Below are 18,072 nucleotides of genomic sequence, written 5' to 3'. Positions count from 1 at the left end.
TAAGTACCCTTAAAGTAGTATTAAAGGACACGGGATGAAACTACTGTTGTTTTTAGACATATTTACAGCACTGGGATGGAACCAAACATATTTTGAAGAAGCCTGAATCCTGCATACTATACTGCCAACTTGTGGTTCAGGTATAATCTGGGCAAGGTCTGATAAGCAAATGGGTCCCACACCATAGGGAATACTATACTTACTTGGTGTTGAAGGTTGATCTGTCGATGTTTCAGAACCTTGTAACACACCCTTGAAAATGTCCTCCATCATTTTGGAGTCTATTTGTGCTAGACTGGGCACCACATCTGAAATGTTCACAAAGCCATTGTCTAACATAACAAAGCAAATGACATCATTTTAAGGACCAATCAATCGGTCGCTAGTTACATAAACTGTAAAGGCTTCAAACAACTCACCATCAGAGAACATGCTGTCAACATCTAGGTTTTTGTCATCAGTGGTCAACATGTTGTCAAAGTTCTCAGTCAATTCTTTTCGTGATCCTTCAGCTTTTTCATTTGTCGAGTCCATAGACTCAGTTTCAATTGGCAAACCTGAGACAAAAAGTTGAAATTAATGCATAATGATAACAAGCCATGCATGTGAAAACAGACAAATGTATGTTAAATATGCTGAACATCACAGATAAACCTCCCAGCTTCCGGTTGTTCAACCTGCTTTACATGTTAGAGGTGGGGAGAATAATATGTACTTCAATGAATTTGGGAAATAGTGTTAGGGCACTAACCAAAATAATGCCTTTTGCCATTTCACCCAATATGTTAACTTGCTGGTCAATGTCTGTTTGAAATGGTTGGACTACGTACCATCTTCTGGTCCTAACATGTTGAATATCTCCTCGTCATGGGGCAGATCACTCAGGTCATGAGGTAGAATGTCCTTCAGGTCCCCATCATCTGCGACTAAAACAATCAGGACAACCATATGATGTGATGTTTGACAGATTCTTCATCACTCACAAGCTGCCAAATGTGAGGGGACGTCATTATGACAATTACAATGGAACCAAATACATGGTTGAGACAACCTGGAAGCAGATGGCCCTGTGAACATTCAGTTTAAAAATGGTCCTCAGCAACCCATGCTTGATGTGAGACGCAACAAACTGGATCAGGTTGTCAGGTTCATTGACTTAATGCATGCCACAATATCCATAATGTATAGTAATCACTGGATTGTCTGGGCCAAACTTGATCACTTCCAGACCTCAGTCATAATCTTGTATGCAGCATTAAACAACAAACAGCAACATAAACAGGTAGCTGAAGGCACGAACACTGATCCACACTGATTGTGGTACAATGCCAACCTTACTTCCAGAATGGGTTCTGCAATGTAACCCTACAATACAAACGAAGACAGCACACTTACACAAGTTGGGTATATCTTCACTATGGTCATCTGCTCCAGACACAAGAGCTTCACTGCCAAGGTCATCCTTCACAGCCTTGCTGAAATCATTTCCATCCTTCAAGTCAGCTGGGGGTGAAGCAGGACCAGACTTCTCCTTCTCGGCATCAGATTCTGCCTGGAGAGTTTCTTTGGACTCCTTGGCTGTGTCGAGCAGTGACTTTCCGAAGAAAGCTTCCTGTAGATATGCAGGGAAGTTCTCCTCCAGCTGACTTTTGGCTCGAGGTCTGCGTCTGCGCTTCACTCTCTCCGGGGGAGCCACTGGTGTTCCATCTGGCCCTAGCACAGGTGCCTCTGCCCCTGGAAAACACAAGAATTATTTTACACAAAAACACCCTTACAGGAAGTTGTCACAACTACTATGCAAATCTGCATGCCACTGATTAATAATAGAATCTTATCTAAATAACCAAGTTAATTATCTGTAAAGAATGTAACTTAACTTCATCTTCTGGGAATAAAGAGTATATCATTTGTTTGCTTTGTGACAGTTTCAAGAGTAACATTCCATAAGCTTAAATTTAAGTGGACCTAACAAGGTACCGTTGTTAAGCCAAAAAAACAATGACTTTGGTTCAAATGGCCACATCCATACCTTCCTTCTGTGTACTGGTTCCTTCTTCTGGTGTGACGTCTGATGCTGATGTCTGTCTCTTCCATGTTCGCGTACGTTGCCGTGCAATAAATCCTCCAACACCTGAGGGAAAGAACAAATTATTAATGCCTTGTGCCATTTCACCCAGTATTTCAATATAACCATACTTCTCAGTTTTCAGAGGGCTAAGGTCATGAAGAAAACATATGACACTCCATCTCCAAGCACTATATGCCTGGGTCATTAATCTGGAACAATATTTGCTCACTGGGCCATAAGAATCCTCATCAGTCTTTACACTGAAGAGTACTTTGCCATTATCCCATTCATGAGTGTCATGTACATAGTACTTGAAGAAGGACTAAACTAATAACCGACATTACAGTCTGCTCCATGATTGATACTGGGACAATAATTTTGTGAAACTCTGCTATACATAAACTATGAGTTCACAAAGAGAGCACAGTTGATGACTCGCATAAAATATGCTTGGACAGCGAATATACCATAACCAGAAACCCTGTAAGAGAGGTAATACACAAAGATGCCATTACCTAGTCCCGTTTGTTTCCTCTGTCGACGCTTCTTGCCCTGCTCCTCCGTCTCTGCTCCCTCCCCACCAGGGGGTGCCACTGACAAGGGTGGTTCCAGGCCTTCCATTGGTTCTGGTGTCTTCAGCTGCTCTTCAGTATCTAAGTAGACATTGTCATGCTAATGAAGTGACAGCAACACCATCCTTTAGGCTTTGAATAGAGGTTACTATCTGACATCAACAGAATCAGATTCCAGCAAAACAAAGAGAATCAAACTTTAAGAACTCCCATAACATCAACTATCACGAAACCTTAGGCGATCTCAGATCATTGTCTCATATGTCTACAAAATACTTGACAAATAACTGAAAACAGAGAAGGATGTTTGAGGCCTAAAACATGTACATTTATCACATAATTTCACCAATGATCACCTTTTTCTGGATTCTCCTCCCCTTCTGCTGACGACATAGACCCCAGCAGAATGGCAATGTTGGGGTGTTTGCTGTGTGGGTCGAGTGGCTTATCGGGCTTCTTCCCCATCCGTGGCTTCCGTGCCTTCTTAGGCATAGCCACAGTGAGGCTCTGGATCTGCTGGATGCCGGTTGCAGAGAGATACACCCCATCCATCAGGAACTGTTTGGGGACTTCTGGAAACATACACAACACTGTATTCATGAGGCTGTATTTCGAGAGTCTCCATTAACGAGTGACTTTTGTCACATCACTGTGAACAATGGTCTAGGTACACTGACGGCAGTCTCTAAATTATCTCTGTGATGCAACCTGTGAGTAGTACCTGATGCTATGCTGTTTGACTCGTACTATGAGCAGGTCATGTTTAGCACCACCATTTAAGACCGTAACTCTTCTGGAATGACCATAAGGTGGGCAAGACGTGTCCTAGAGCTTGAAACCTGCTTAGTTATGCCTGTTTCCATTACAGTATGAACAGTGTGCTTTTTACATCATGGATTGGAAGCATACTTCAGTGGCATTTATAACTTTCACTGTATTTCATCCCAAACACATCATGCATGGCAATTTTGATGTCATACCTGGTTCTTTGGGTAACGGTGGAGGGGGTGGTGTTGGTGGTTTCACTTCCTTCTCTTCTGGAGGTGGTGGTGGGGGTGGAGGAGGTGGTACTGCATGGAGAGAAAGAAAGATCTCAACTTCTGTCAATAGCAAGTCACGATATGTGACAATAGTGAATCATTACAGGTGATCAACTAGTCCACGTAACGTGAATGGGCAAGGCAACTATAAATATGGTAGGCTCCTCATCAACAGATGTCCAGCTAATGTCAATAATAATGGCCAAGAAAGGAGATCAGTAACAGGAAACTCACATGGACCAGGATGGTCTGTCTTTGGTCGACAGAAGAGACAGTGATAACCATAGTCAGCCGCTCTCTCCGCATCCTCCTCACACTTGAGTCCATCACATAATGCATGGAGCCACCTGCAACACAACAACACAAGTGACACATGTACAGGAACCAAGGAAAGAACTTGATCTGAGGAGGTTCTCAACCTTGCAGTATAACACATGGCTATGGTGCTGACAATCACTGAAATATCATTGAAATATCATCAATGGTGTAAGTTATTATCAAGTAAGGAAAAAGATACAACAATTTGCTGCTAGTTATGAGACTGACATACACTGTTGGAGTAAGTTGCACTATGTAGAAGTTTTATGAGTCCTACATGAGCACATACCTGTCACACTGAACACATTGTATGATGAGCTCCTCTTCTCGGTAGCGAATCTTGCAAGCCGGACATACCAGCTTACTGGCACATGGACCACACTGAGTATAATTGTTCTGCCAACTGCATGCAAATCCAGGCGAAGTTATTCCACAGTTGACACACCGCACACACCTTCATTGAGAGTAAAGAATAGATACTCAGTCATACAGTTTCAAAATCTAGTAGCAAGTTATATTATTATTCAAAAGACTGTTCACTGTTACCAATACGGAAATGTGCCCTAACTGTAAAACCTCCTCTCCAGCAAAAATAGCATGAGACATTTAACAGAAAAACATATCTGGTTCTCAGAAAAGGTGTAAAACACTCATGAATCAAGTTTTCCATTTTGTGCCTGAAAGCTGGAAATAAAATAGTTCATTCACTGGTTGTACTTTTTGCATCTTGATCAATGCTTCTGAGTGTTCAGAATCATTAATCTTGCTCCCAGAAGAAAGTAACTACCACTTCTATTGTTAGGACTAATCTGTTTTGGAGTGTCCTTACCATTTACACTTCCATGTTCCCTTGGGTACAGTTTCCAGTGGCGGGTCCAGACAATAGGTGTGGTAGCTGATATCACATTCATCACACAGGAGTAGCCTTCCCTCATCCTTGGGACTGCCACACCCCTCACACACCGTACAATCAAGGCAGCGCCAGCCTTTCTGCAGCACTACTTTGGTCACCTACAGCAACAGGGATATGCGAGTGACCAACGTAAACTCATTACCAAGCCACACAATAGGTACAATAGACACAATCACCTATCCATCTGCTTTGCATTTACACTGTTGTCAACAATTATCAAGATTACACTACTAAAATAAGTTGAACAATCACATTTGACAGGTTATACATCATAAATGGATGAGTTTAGTTTCACACCGCACTAAGCAGTATTCCAGCTATTAGCGGATTACCTACAAATCATCGGTTTTTAGAACTTATTCAAGCTGCACTTATCATGGTGACCTTCAAATACATAGTCCAAGACGGATGAACCAGTGGTTGACATAATGACCATCTGAAGAGACAACAACCCATGTATTTTGTTTGCTTACCTTTACATTAGCACAATAAGGATGGTAGCACTGTCCACACTGTGTACACACAATAAGTCTTCCTTCGTCACCTTTCCCGAAGGAGCCACAGCTTTTACATATATCCTGAGGAAGAAATGTATGAATGACAACAAATACCAATATAACAGATTTTCTGTCATAGAAAGCCGTCATTACATCCCTGGGTTTCCTTACCTACTCTTTTGTATGTATGAACAAATTGAGTGAGGCACAAAGTGACACACACAAATCTCACTCACTTGTTCTAACACAAAGCTGTCTTTGGAGGAGGTGAGGACAATCGTAGCTGGGTGGTCATCACCACTGTCGTCCTTTGAGGAATCGGTTTCAACACGACTAGCCACCTATCAAACATACATGATGAGGGGCATCAGGTTAATATAAAAACAGATATGTAATCATCACTGTGCACAGTTTCAATCAATATCTATGTCATTCACAGGGTTGATAAGAAGAATGAGTGTTCAAGAATCATGAGGGTTCTAAAGAATTTATCTCCATAAACCATGTTCATCTGGGTAAAACTCTTCCTTTAAAGTCTAACTGACACAAGCGGAAATAAACCTTTTGCTTGCCTAAGTTGAAGATTTCCTTTTTTATTTTTAGTTCTTTGATCTTTTCTGAATCTCAATACTTACAATCAAGATTGGGAGAAACATATTAAGATGAGTAAACAAACACCAAGTAGAGTACACAAACAAGATGGTACCCAACCACTGATAGGGACAGGCAAACACGAAGTTGGACAAACCAAGTCTCAAGTACTTACCTGACCAAGTGTTCCTAGCTGTCCAGGTTTCACTTTCACTTTAGGTCCTCGTCTTTTCTCTCCAATACCAAGAGGTCGTCGTCTACTTTTCTCCGGAACTAGAGGACGAGTCTGAGGACAAGATAAACGATACTAACTTTCCTAAATACCAATTAGATATTCCTTACCTGAACTCACATTACAATAAACAAAGATATGATATTTCTCACTATATCTGTAAGTATTATCTCCAACACTTTTTGGGGGAGGAAGAAAGCTGGCATGAAAGCATTACACTGGCAATATTTTGCATACACCACAAATAAAAGTTAACATCGTAGTTATGCAAGTTGTTTTATCCTTGTGTCCAGTGTTTGCAATAGGTCTTGTAAAATATGTAGTCCATATCTTATGTGCGTAAAATTTGCATGACATTCCGGATTCATTTTGTGCATGCATGCGTGTGTGTTTTAAAAATAAGTAGATCAGAATTTATGCATCCAAAACACACCCACAAAATTTTTTCCCCATGTTTTTATTATCTTTGGGCATGAATAATGCAGGTTTCTGCGGAAACACTATTCGTGAAGCATGTCTCAAGCACGGAGTGACTCTCACCCTGGGTCTTCCTGCTCCTATTTTCTTCCTGCCCACTGGAAGTTTGCCCCGATGACTCTCCAGCATCTCAGCTTTAGCTGCCATGTAAGATGCTAGGCCTGAGGACGTTGTCAATGGAGGCATTTGCTGGAAACATCACATCATATACATGAAAACATATGTCAAATAGGTCTTATCACATTACAGATTGTATGCACAATCATAAAATAAAGTTTGAGGAAGAAATACAATGCAGTTCTTGTTGACTCCTGATACAAGTGCCTATCGGTCACTGAAAATGGTCACAGGTATGGAAGGATACCTTTTCAGGAATTCCCATATCCACGTCCATGCTGGAACTGGAGTCTTCGTAATACAGAGATTCTTGTGAACTAGCTGCAGTCAGAGACGCTTCGTTTATATAGGGGTCATCCTTCACGCCATAATCAGTGTCTACAACAGAAGGGTCCATCATGTGAATCAACATCTATCATCAAGAGAGGTAGAAACGAACAGCCCACATGTGGGGGTTATGAACAGCCCAGGTGTGATGATAAAGGATGACAAGTTCAAGACAATTGTTATCATATAAAAACACACATGCAAATGTGTGTGTGACCACCTGTACTAGTTCCAACTCATGTTGGTTTTACAGTGTGAACCTCAGTTTAACAGGCCACCTCACTCAGATAATTAATGAACTCTTAGCTTAAGTCTATGCTATGTCCATGTAATGTGTCAGGCTTTTTTCTGTAGGTATTTGACATGTGGTGGATCAAGGCAGTCAATGTATCCACTAGACAACTGAGGAGATAAAGAGACAGCAATATTCCAGCTATATGGCAGCAGTCAGTAAATAACTGAATCTGGAACAATCCAGTGTTCAATAACATGAGCATCGATCTACACAATTGGAATACAATGACATGTCAGCAGGTCAGCAAGCCTAACTACCCAATCCCAATATTACCACACCGGTCTAGAGAGTGTGTGAATGTCGCTCTATGATTGTAACAACCCAAAGCTCACACACATGATCAACTGATGACAAGGATAAAAAATTTAAGAGTGCAACAGTAAGTAACATCTTCCTGTGGTAATGTACTATGGGAGAATTTCAATAATCACCTCTGGATGGGAAGCCCTCAAGAGACTCTTCAGTTGGTAATGGAGGTTGGAGGGGAAAGGAGTCAATATCAGTCTGAAGATAAACAAATGTTGTAAATCTTTAACAAGAATATTCATGAAAATTTACAAAGAAGCTGCTTATCACAAAAACAATTACCCTGGGAAACATTTAACTGTTCTGTCATTTAAACTAATAATCATCCTTGTTGGAATTATACAACTACATACAAGCAAAAGTACAGTAAAACATGGTAAATGGAGAACACCATAGTTAACTATAGTGGCCTTAAAAGCAAGGCACGGGAGCCTTGGTTAGCTCAAAAAACGTGACAATTCAAATGAGTGCTTTTAAATTTCATATCTCAGTGACATTTTTTCAGCCATATTATGAGTGTTATACAGTTAGAGACATTTTCATGAAAAACATGGCGTTGGCAGTCTACAGATCACATTTAACAATTGATCACAAAAATATATAAGACCAGGGCAATCAAGGGACATAACTCTGCACAAATAGGCACATTACACTATCTGTTGCACAAACAATATACTGACACATTCTCCCTCCAGCATCACACTGATGTTTATGACACTGTAAGAAAGGACACTCACATCATCTTGAGCTCTGCATACTGTACAGATGTAGTCTGTCTGCCCCGTGTCCTTCAACTTGGCCAACAGAACACTGTCTATTGATGGATCACAGTCGCTATGGACGTATCTGATAGGACAGGCAGAATAAAGTTGAAAGTTAGCATACAATGGGTTGGTATATGAAACAACAAACACATTCTTTCTGCCTGTCATGAGTTAAATAATGTAATTTTTTAATTAAAACTGATATTTTATACTTATCCTGACTCGTGCTTATTTTGTTTGTTATGCTTATCTCTTTCCTTGATGCGAAGACAGTGGAACACTCGAAATCCCTTTGAAGTTCCCTTCTAATTGAAGCGAACCACCAATACAGTGTTTTCTGAGTCAATAATTCAAGGTATGTCCGGTCTAGTGGCTCATAGATATCACTCTTGAGGTGTTATAATACAACATTCAAGTCCCAAGCTGGAGCTTTAACTCTGCATTGTTGGTCTTCCAGCTTGAATGAGCAAAGTGGACGAATAATTCTGGTACGAAGCTGAGTGCCACCAAGAGTGTTGAGTTTGAAGAACCTTTCAGTCGTCTGGTTTGTAGTAGATGACTTACGTAGTTTGCTATTTGAGGATGTGTGACCTTCATTGCAGTGAAGCCTTTCTTTCTAGTGAATATCTCAAAACCATGTCCATTTATCGTTGTATAAGGTGCAGGTAGATCTATGTAGAGCTAGGGTGACTGAATTTGCCGCTCTAGTAGAATATCCTCAATATTTGAAGCAGGCTTTGATATTATCCACACGTGAAGTTGGCACTATGTAGGATTGTCGTGTGCTTGTTTGGTGTGCGCAGGACGAGTAGGTTCTTCCACTCTGGTAGTTGTAGCGTTAGTTGTCCTAGCTTTTCAATGAGTATTGGTAATTAATCTCTCACTGGCCAGTTAGGCACGTCCAAAATCAGTTGCATCAGCATCATCTGTTTTACCTTAACGATAATTTTCGGTAGTATTAGTGGAGGGGGAAAGTGTAAGTGTTGGAGATGGCTGTAGGGGGCGTGACCAATCATCGGCCATGACATTGCGTGCACCTGGATGTTACAAGCCTTTATGTGGAGGTTCAAGTTGTCTTTCCATGGGCAAGTGTATTGTACATCAGCTTCAAAAGCAGGGAACTTGAAGGGATTTCAAGTGTTCTATTATCTACGCACAGAGGAAGGAGATAAGCGAAATAAGCAAAGTAAGCATGAGTCAGGATGAGGAAAAATATGTTTTCATCCAATTTCATCCATCCAAGGACTAAAATTCCATAAGATCCAAACGCAATCTTCAATTTTTAACACATGTCATGGCTCTAAATAAATTAGGACTCAGATTTCCTAAGGACAGACAATATGACCTAAAAATATAAAATATGAGAAAAAAAATTTAAAATCAAAACATTCTATTTCATATTCACTTACTTTTTACAAGAATTGCACTGCACCATTTGTTTATTATCAAAATGCCGATAGGCCTTGCCACAGAGAGGACAGCACAGGCCCTTGTTTCTCTGCTGGTAGCAACTGTCGCACACTGAGTAGTTGAGATGCCACCGAGAGCTCGGACCATTTCCAGGGGTTCTTGCTCCACAGTCTGTACATATTCGACAGTTCTGGAAAAGTAGGTAACTCATTACAAATATTACAGGAACAGACAGAAAGAGGTGTCATATGTTCTTGACTCTCCACGGCATAACAGGGAACAGAGACCACTGATTGCGGCTTTAATCACAGCTTGCTCTGATTATTTTAGCTGCTTACCCATGCTGGCATGTTTCACCGAAGTGGAACATGTCTGATGCCTGCCCAACATAAGGCTTTTCTCCCACATTAAGTTTAAACACCTACATATAACTGGAATATGTTTAACCACAGGCAAACTGTAGTGCAAATGAGGTTGCGCAATATAGAGAATATGACCAGTCTTCTTATACGCGAGTAAGGTTGGCAACGTACTGTTCAGTTCTAAAGTACTCTTCATGTCTAAATGAAACATTGCCACCATCAAAAGTATACACCCATTTCTTCCCTGGGTTGTGTTCTCAGATTTCCAACCCCTAGTTGAATAATTACTCACATGAAATATATTTTATTCAACATTTTAAGGGCTACTCGTGGTATATCAGATTGTTCTTCGCCTCCATTCCCTCTGCCGGCTTCCAGTTATGCACCCATACTGCATATCTTGAACACCAGTGCTTGTCACCGTCCATCCATTAGGTCATATGGTTAATATTCGTGTAGTTGCTCTAGGTGTACACATTGTTTGTTTTTAGTAATCTGGTACATTCTGAGGTTTGTTCCATAATGACAAGAATTTCTGGAGGGTGGTAGGTGTTGAACTAATTTCTGGATAACACTTAATGCTACTGCTTAAAAGAAAGCAATGTTCCTCCAAGCAGTTGGCCAAGCACTTAAACATACCGTTTTTATCACACAGCAAAATTGTTCCCAAGTTTAAGCAAAGCTTTAAAAATGTCTAAAGGTCACATACCTTGCACTTCCAACCATTTTTTGGAATGGTGGTCATTGCAGGTTTGAGACAGAATGTGTGGTAGCCTTTATCACAGAGATCACACACCAGCATCTTGCAGTCATCTCCGGGATGTCTGGAACACCAAAGTATGTGCTACCTATGAACATCCTTGACTCAACTTTTCAGTTTGGTTTTTGCAGTGAACTGATAAGGAGATCCAACCCCAATATTCCTGGACCGAGATTTTCACAGCTCTCTTAGCACTAAGACAATCGAAACTGCCATACAATAACATTAACATAAGACTAACTTAGCTCTAAGACAGCTTCAGAAGTCTAGTCCTAAAATCCATCATTACCAAGGACAGTGTGTTCATAACTGTATTTTCAGCTGTTTCAAAACAAAATAGTTGAGTTGTACAGATTTATAGTGTTCATTTGGAATTGAGACATGAAAGTTTAATCAAGATTTTTAGTGTTTAACAATAAGCAATAATCTATCTTAATGAAGGCAGCCTGCAAATTATTAAGTATGCATCTGACAATCCATGGATTATACTAAGACAGACATACAATGAAATATAATCATCAAGTCACCCAGTCTGACCAGCTAAACCATTTTGAGCTCTCACAACCATCATAGACTGACTGGGGTGCATTTTACTTCTAGAAACTACTAGTCACACACCAATGTTCTTCCTGAAGTGACATTACCTGCATGTCTGGCATATCTTACAGTTGGGGCACTGCCAGCCGGCCCGCACTGTCGGCTTCACCTCCACTGGTGGACAAAGACAGTTGCCATGATAATGGTGACCACAGGTTGTGCAGAAGAGTTGCTCAGCAACATTGCCTGTAGTGCCACACTGAACACACAATGACTCTGTTCCCCCTGAAACATCAACAAAGACGTGTTACAAGCAGGGGTTCAAAATGTTTTTTAAATGCCACTAGCCACAGGGCAAGTGATTTTAAGAAAGTAACTTGTCCTGACTAATCTTCCACTAGCCCTGATTTTTATGACATAATCATGATGATGTAAATATGAAAGAATAAACCAACATGGTATTTGATGTTGATGTTTAGTGGACTATTTACTGAGAAGTGATAAATAGAAAAGAAAGATAACTCTACATTATTATCATTGCCACATCTAATAGCTACCTTTTGAGCAGATATTAAATGAAGTTATCAAGTAACTGGACAAGTAAGATACCATAATTTGATAGCCCGAAACGAAAACTGGCTTGTTCCGGGGTTGGGTGATAGAATTTTTTAACGAATGTATAAGTAACAAGTACTTGATGATTAACAACCTCCTAGAGACCATTCAAACACCACAGTATAAGAGCAATATGTTCAAAGCAGATCCGACTGATTCAGATCTCTGGCGATATTAATCATTCAGTTAAACTAATGATGAAGAACCTGGACAAATGTGTGATCCATTATCTCTAATACTCTTCTGCCGGTATGGTCGTGCAATTATCTGATAATGTCATTTTTATAACAAACTTGATACTTTAGACTTCTCCTAACTCGTGTTGAATTGCTTATCTCGCTTCCCTTTCGACGGTTACGTAGAAACTTCACTGTCTTTGTTCCCAAGAACAGTCAAATTTGCTCATCCACATGGAGTCGGTCCACTTATCCAGGAAAAGTCCACCCACTTCACTCAAGCTAAGCTCTCATCACTTACAAATCCAACAGAAATAGGTGCTGGGTTAGCTACATGAAAGGATTCCCTGTGACTTACATCAAGAATGCATCTGATCATGTACCCTCTGGGTACTCTTCTTGCAACTTCATCTATTGCTGTGAAAACATCCTGATGATCATCAGGTAACCACCTTCTCTTAAAAGTAGTAAATAGATTTTGCTGAGTATAGATAAAGTTGTACACCTCGATGTCTAGTTATCTGCAAAGGGTAGATATGTTAAGGTCAGGACTATTACCGGACCTTGATCACTCATGCATTGACTTATCTTAAAAGGCTGGGGAACATGGACTCTTGTCAGTCGCAATGGACTAGCATCAACAAGTCAACTTGGTATGGTGAGTTTTTCTTTGTCTGGTTGGATCTGTGACCCCGTTACAACTTGGGGCCTGAATTGGTAGATACCAGATGCAGGCTTATCCTGATGATAATGGTTGGGGACCACTGTGTCTGACTTCCAGAAGCAGCCTTTCATGATGGACAATAAGCAGCAATTCCTGCGTAGGGGGAGTAGCAAGGCTAATGCTCTAACTTCATGTGGGTTGGAGCCCAGCTGCTCAGTAAGTTGGTAAGATGACAGCTATGATCCAAAACAAGATAGTTCAAGAAACTTCAGTAGTGGAGGCAGGTGACAGCAGGGGATCTGGAGTTGTCTATCCGGTTGACCTGGTAGCTGAATCCTTGCAGGTCATAGACTGTAAGCAGCATGCTTTCCGGAGTTGAATCTAGGTCATCCTCAGTTAAGGACGTTTATCTCGACATCCCAGAGGATGTAGCTAGGGTGAGAAGGAAGAGCGTCTTCTGAGTAAACAAAAGTTCTGTGTCTCAATGGGTCGTAGTCATCACTGGCAAGATGTTGCAGCACTTCGTTGAGGTCCCAGGCTGGAGGTCTGAACTTCTTCTGCTGGTCTTTGAGCTTGAATGACATCAGTAGAGCTACGAGTTCAGGTACTGTAATGAGCTTACTTTCATATTAATGGTGAGCTGATCTCCGATCAAGAATGTAGATTCCTTAGGTGTCTGTTAGTTCTCAGGTCACATAGGTACTCTGCCACTTGGACATCTGTAGTTTTCACGGTCAAAAAACCCTGGTGAAAAAAACTGCTCAAAACGCTTTTACTTGTCATCGTAGAGATTATTAGTTGATTGTCTTAAGGCCAGCCTTAAGATCAGAAGATTCAGCCAATCTGGTAGATGCTGCGTTGGTTCTTACTGGAACTGTATTAGGTCTGGAAGCTAGTTCTTGCTGCCAAGTAAGGCGCAACTAAAATCAGTCATAGGACTATGGTCCGGTTGATCTTGTGTGCAACACGTGGAAACAGGATTGGTGGCAGGAATGCATATGCGTTCAGTTCCTCCCAAGATGTAGCAAAAGGATCAAGACTCCAGACTGGAGGATCTGCTACTGGTAAGACAAACATTGCAATCTTGTGGTTGAAGCATGTTGCAGGTATATTTATGAGGGGATGGCCTTGATCTTCAGTCAGCAGGTGGAACACTTCCAAATGCAGAATCCACTCTTTGAGTGATGGTCGGACTGGTCTGGATAAGGAGTTGAATAAGACTTTGGCACGCCTTCATACATAGGTTGAGGTCGACCGCTAGGTTTTCCGGCAACCAGGCTCCTGATGTGAACTCTTAGCTGAAGTGTGCTCGCTATTATTGAAGATATGCGAAGAGATTAATGTTGCTGGCCGGTTCTTGCAAATAGGTTCCGCTGCAGAGAGATATGACTACCGGTGCAAAGGGATGGAAACCTTATGCAGACAGTTGAGATGAGATCTGAGGTAGCATTGGAGCAGACGCAAATGCAATCTTCGTCTGCGTGCAAGAAACTATGCTGATGTTTTGATGTTTTGTATTCCTTGCATCGCTCTTATTGGTATTGGAGAGTTAGGAGCGGCTGGAAGACTCTTGAGGATACTTGAGCACAATTCTCCTGGGACAGTGATGCAATTATTCATGGGGAGGAACCTGGTGCAGAGGAACTGCTGATCCTATGATGGCTCTAATTCTGACTAATTTGATCGACCAGCCAGCTCAGGTACATCCGGAGATGGATCATTAACTGCAGCTGATGTCTGAGTTGATCTGCTAGTTGATGCACCTTGATGCCGCCATCTAGGTAGAAAGCACTGAGAAGTCCCTGTCAATGTAGACTTGCAACGATGTATGGGTATGTTTAAGTAGGCGTCATGCAGATTGATGCTGTCTAAGTATTCATTGGGTGAGATGTCGCAGTTGTGGTAAATGGAGCATCTTGAAACAGTGGTATACACTGAAACAAGTTATGCTGTAGATGAGGTAGAACTTCTCCTAGCTCATCTTCGGTACCAGGAAAATTGGTGAGTAGAAACGCAGCTTCAGACTGCATAGATCCAGGACTTCTATGGCATTTATCACAAGCAGCTGATTGATGACCTTGGTCAACTTGATGCATTGTAACTCAAGGTATTTGTGCACCTTTGGCTTGACAGTGAGTGTAGGCGTCACATTTTCCATGTAGCAGCCTACATGTCCACCCATGGTGGACGATTGCTCTGGAACATGAACTTCACCGAAGAGATGACCAGAAGTAGCCTGAGAAGTGAGTGAGTTTAGTTTTACGCCACACTCAGCAATATTCCAGCCATATGGCGGCCATATAGGACCAGACAATCCAGTGATCAACAACATGAACATCCATCTGTGCAATTTAAAACCAATGACATTTGTCAACCTGGTCAGTGGGCCTGACCACCCGATCCCGTGCTGAGTAGTGAAGAGTGCCTTGCTGATGCTCTAGCTGCTGCATGACAATTCATCATGGGTTAATTGCGAACCCTGTAGGGCTAGTTGTAGCTATACGCTGTGTAGCCTTCACAACAACTTGAGAATGAGGTTCGAGGAACAGCAGTTGTGACCAGGATGAATTGTCTGCTTCTTCACGTCAGAGCAGGAAAACTGTGATGGTGATGACTTCGGCTTTTATGACTCCAACGACTTTGATCTGTGATCTGGATGACTAGTTCTTCTTTGACAGTTTCTGGAGATAAGACCCCTCAATAAGAAGGTTTGTGTTACTGACTTGGTCAAGGAAGAACTCTCAGAATGTGGACAAGGGCTAAGATGCACCGCCTGCATTGTTTACATGCCAAAATGTAAAAGCACTTACCTGAAATGGAGTGAAAATTGGTAGTAACTCACACAACTAAAAACACTGTCATGATGAAAAAAGGTCCTAAAATACAATCAACAGCCATAATTAAGTTTGGGCGTACAGACGAAAGGGTATCAGCTGCAAAAAGAACCCAGAAAAATGCCCAACCATTTCCTTGGGCGATGAAGGAGAGATTGATGAGAGCATGTCTTGAGTCACTTGAGTGGACTTTTCAGCCTGAAAGTGAGGCTCCACACAGGTGAGTGAATTTGACTGTTCTTGGGAATAATGGGATTCTCGTCAAACGGAAAAGATAACTGTCAAAAGGGAAAGGAGACAAGCAATATAAAATGAGTAGAGATAAGGGAAAATAGACACTTTTTCCTAATGACAGAAGGAGTGAGTTTTAGAAAAGGTTTTGCGAAGTTTGAAAGGATACTTCTTTCACAAAATTTGTTAATATTGTTGACATGGGGAATGTTAACATCATCGTGGGTCAAGTGTTGATATGAGACAGCAGCAGACACAACTCAAGCTAAAACATCACCAATTCAGACCACAATCTAAACTGGACAAAACCATTTTGGGCCAGATCAGCAGCCTTTAGAAAGATTTCTCGCACATCTCATTGCTCCGACTGTGTTGACATTAAGCCTGTTCTACACAACATATAAAGCACCACTTACCCAAAGTTTCAGCTTGGTCCAAATGTTCAGTACAAAGCAAAGACCGTGTCTTCATTTCCTGGATAAGAAAAAAAAACATTCAAACTACGACTCACTTTCTTTAACCAGTATTTTTAAGAAGAAATAATTCGCAGGAATTATGAAATTCACAGACATCAAACCTTAAAAACAAATCTGAACTCCAAAAACTGCTGATGTACCTGAAAACATCCCCCTGCAGATGCACACGGGAAGTGAAATCGTTTCTGGCATCTTGGGCTTCGACAGCTTATGGTTGCACCATATCTTCTACAGTAAGCACATTTCTGTTAATAAAGGGTAAAACATGGCAATTAACTATGGTGCAAACGTGTAATAAAAAACAACATACATGTACTTCTCTAGTTTGTTAGCTATATTTCACCAGAATTAGATAAATCTCTTGCATTGACATTACAAGCATAAACCATCACTACAACTGAGTCCTTTAATGACTAGAAATTTTACACATTGTAACAAAATACAACTTGAATCATTACAAGATGAGAGCAAGAATCACCTGAGACAGTCCAGAGAACACAGCCCTGTCAACAAACTGCAGCTGATCTTCCAACTGAGAGACACCCTCAGCCCAAGCAGAACAACAGTGATGAGCCCACACATGGCCTGAAGCAGCAAGCACTCATATCCATAACAAACAAACACAAGATCACATAATTTTCAAACCACTTTAATATCGGACAAGTTCATTAATGGAGTTACCTCCTGCAACTCACTGAAAAAGTCGCTCACTACCAAGTCACAGAGCAAGATTTAAGTTGGAGTTGCTGTTTCAGTATTAGAAGTAATGTTCCTCACCTGATGGTTCAAATACATGGCTCACTTCCACATCCTCGGAATGTCCCACCTGACTGAGCTCATCGCAAGTCTGACTGATCACACCATCCTCTTCCAGTGATGACTGCCGTGGAGAGCGGCTCCTCTCTCTGTGAAGACATACAGCATTAGTAGGGCTAAAATTTGCATGGCACTCATTCACAAATGTGCTTGCTATAATCACAAACAAGATACAAGATCAAGAAAAGTGTCCACAACAATCTATAGATGACACACAAAAAATATCAGGACTGGTCACATGTTTAAGCTGCACTAATCAATGTTCCAGATGTAATACAAACAAGTGATTGATACTACAACCTACTTCAGTGTTCGATGACACACACTCAACCATGTCGATGAGTTGCTCCTTATGACAGAAACAAACAGGAAATTATTCTGAGCTTTATTTCTTTCCTGTCTGTCACATACCCTGTAGTATTCCAACTCAGCTGTCTGACTTGCCATACAATCAGTAACGAAATGCAAGCTATGATGAGACTCAACAAAACCCTGAATAAATGTAATACAATAAACTAACCAACCTTCTAGTCTAGGAAGTTATCTTGGTATCCTATTACCCTCTTATTGGGAATCTATTACCTTCATTCACAAGACCGACAGGTTTTACTCCCAATCTTTATGACAACAAAAAAATGTCCATGCATCCTGTTTTCACACCAGAAAACCGACTA

General features: G+C 41.1%; 1 protein-coding gene across 1 annotated transcript in view; it reads right to left on the bottom strand.

Moving 5' to 3' along the window:
* The window catches only part of LOC137298296 (histone-lysine N-methyltransferase 2C-like), a 94,949-nt gene that overhangs the window by 65,370 nt on the left and 11,507 nt on the right, over positions 1-18,072 (bottom strand). Inside the window, exons 8-32 of the mRNA XM_067830489.1 lie at positions 17,360-17,487; positions 17,061-17,167; positions 16,723-16,827; positions 16,523-16,580; positions 11,694-11,871; positions 10,999-11,113; positions 9,927-10,117; positions 8,491-8,599; positions 7,879-7,951; positions 7,073-7,203; positions 6,772-6,897; positions 6,175-6,285; positions 5,645-5,749; positions 5,385-5,489; positions 4,828-5,009; positions 4,288-4,452; positions 3,915-4,027; positions 3,621-3,710; positions 2,997-3,212; positions 2,584-2,721; positions 2,030-2,131; positions 1,396-1,734; positions 831-926; positions 420-557; positions 204-308 (exon numbers count right to left, since the gene is read on the bottom strand). Coding sequence (XP_067686590.1) covers positions 204-308; positions 420-557; positions 831-926; positions 1,396-1,734; positions 2,030-2,131; positions 2,584-2,721; positions 2,997-3,212; positions 3,621-3,710; positions 3,915-4,027; positions 4,288-4,452; positions 4,828-5,009; positions 5,385-5,489; positions 5,645-5,749; positions 6,175-6,285; positions 6,772-6,897; positions 7,073-7,203; positions 7,879-7,951; positions 8,491-8,599; positions 9,927-10,117; positions 10,999-11,113; positions 11,694-11,871; positions 16,523-16,580; positions 16,723-16,827; positions 17,061-17,167; positions 17,360-17,487 — 3,326 coding nt within the window. The remainder of the gene's footprint in view (positions 1-203; positions 309-419; positions 558-830; positions 927-1,395; positions 1,735-2,029; positions 2,132-2,583; positions 2,722-2,996; positions 3,213-3,620; positions 3,711-3,914; positions 4,028-4,287; positions 4,453-4,827; positions 5,010-5,384; positions 5,490-5,644; positions 5,750-6,174; positions 6,286-6,771; positions 6,898-7,072; positions 7,204-7,878; positions 7,952-8,490; positions 8,600-9,926; positions 10,118-10,998; positions 11,114-11,693; positions 11,872-16,522; positions 16,581-16,722; positions 16,828-17,060; positions 17,168-17,359; positions 17,488-18,072) is intronic.

Source organism: Haliotis asinina, chromosome 10 (genome assembly GCF_037392515.1).
Source record: "Haliotis asinina isolate JCU_RB_2024 chromosome 10, JCU_Hal_asi_v2, whole genome shotgun sequence".
In the NCBI taxonomy this organism is placed as follows: domain Eukaryota; kingdom Metazoa; phylum Mollusca; class Gastropoda; order Lepetellida; family Haliotidae; genus Haliotis; species Haliotis asinina.
The sequence above is the reverse complement of the archived record's forward strand: the minus strand, read 5'-3'. Positions and strand labels throughout refer to the sequence as shown.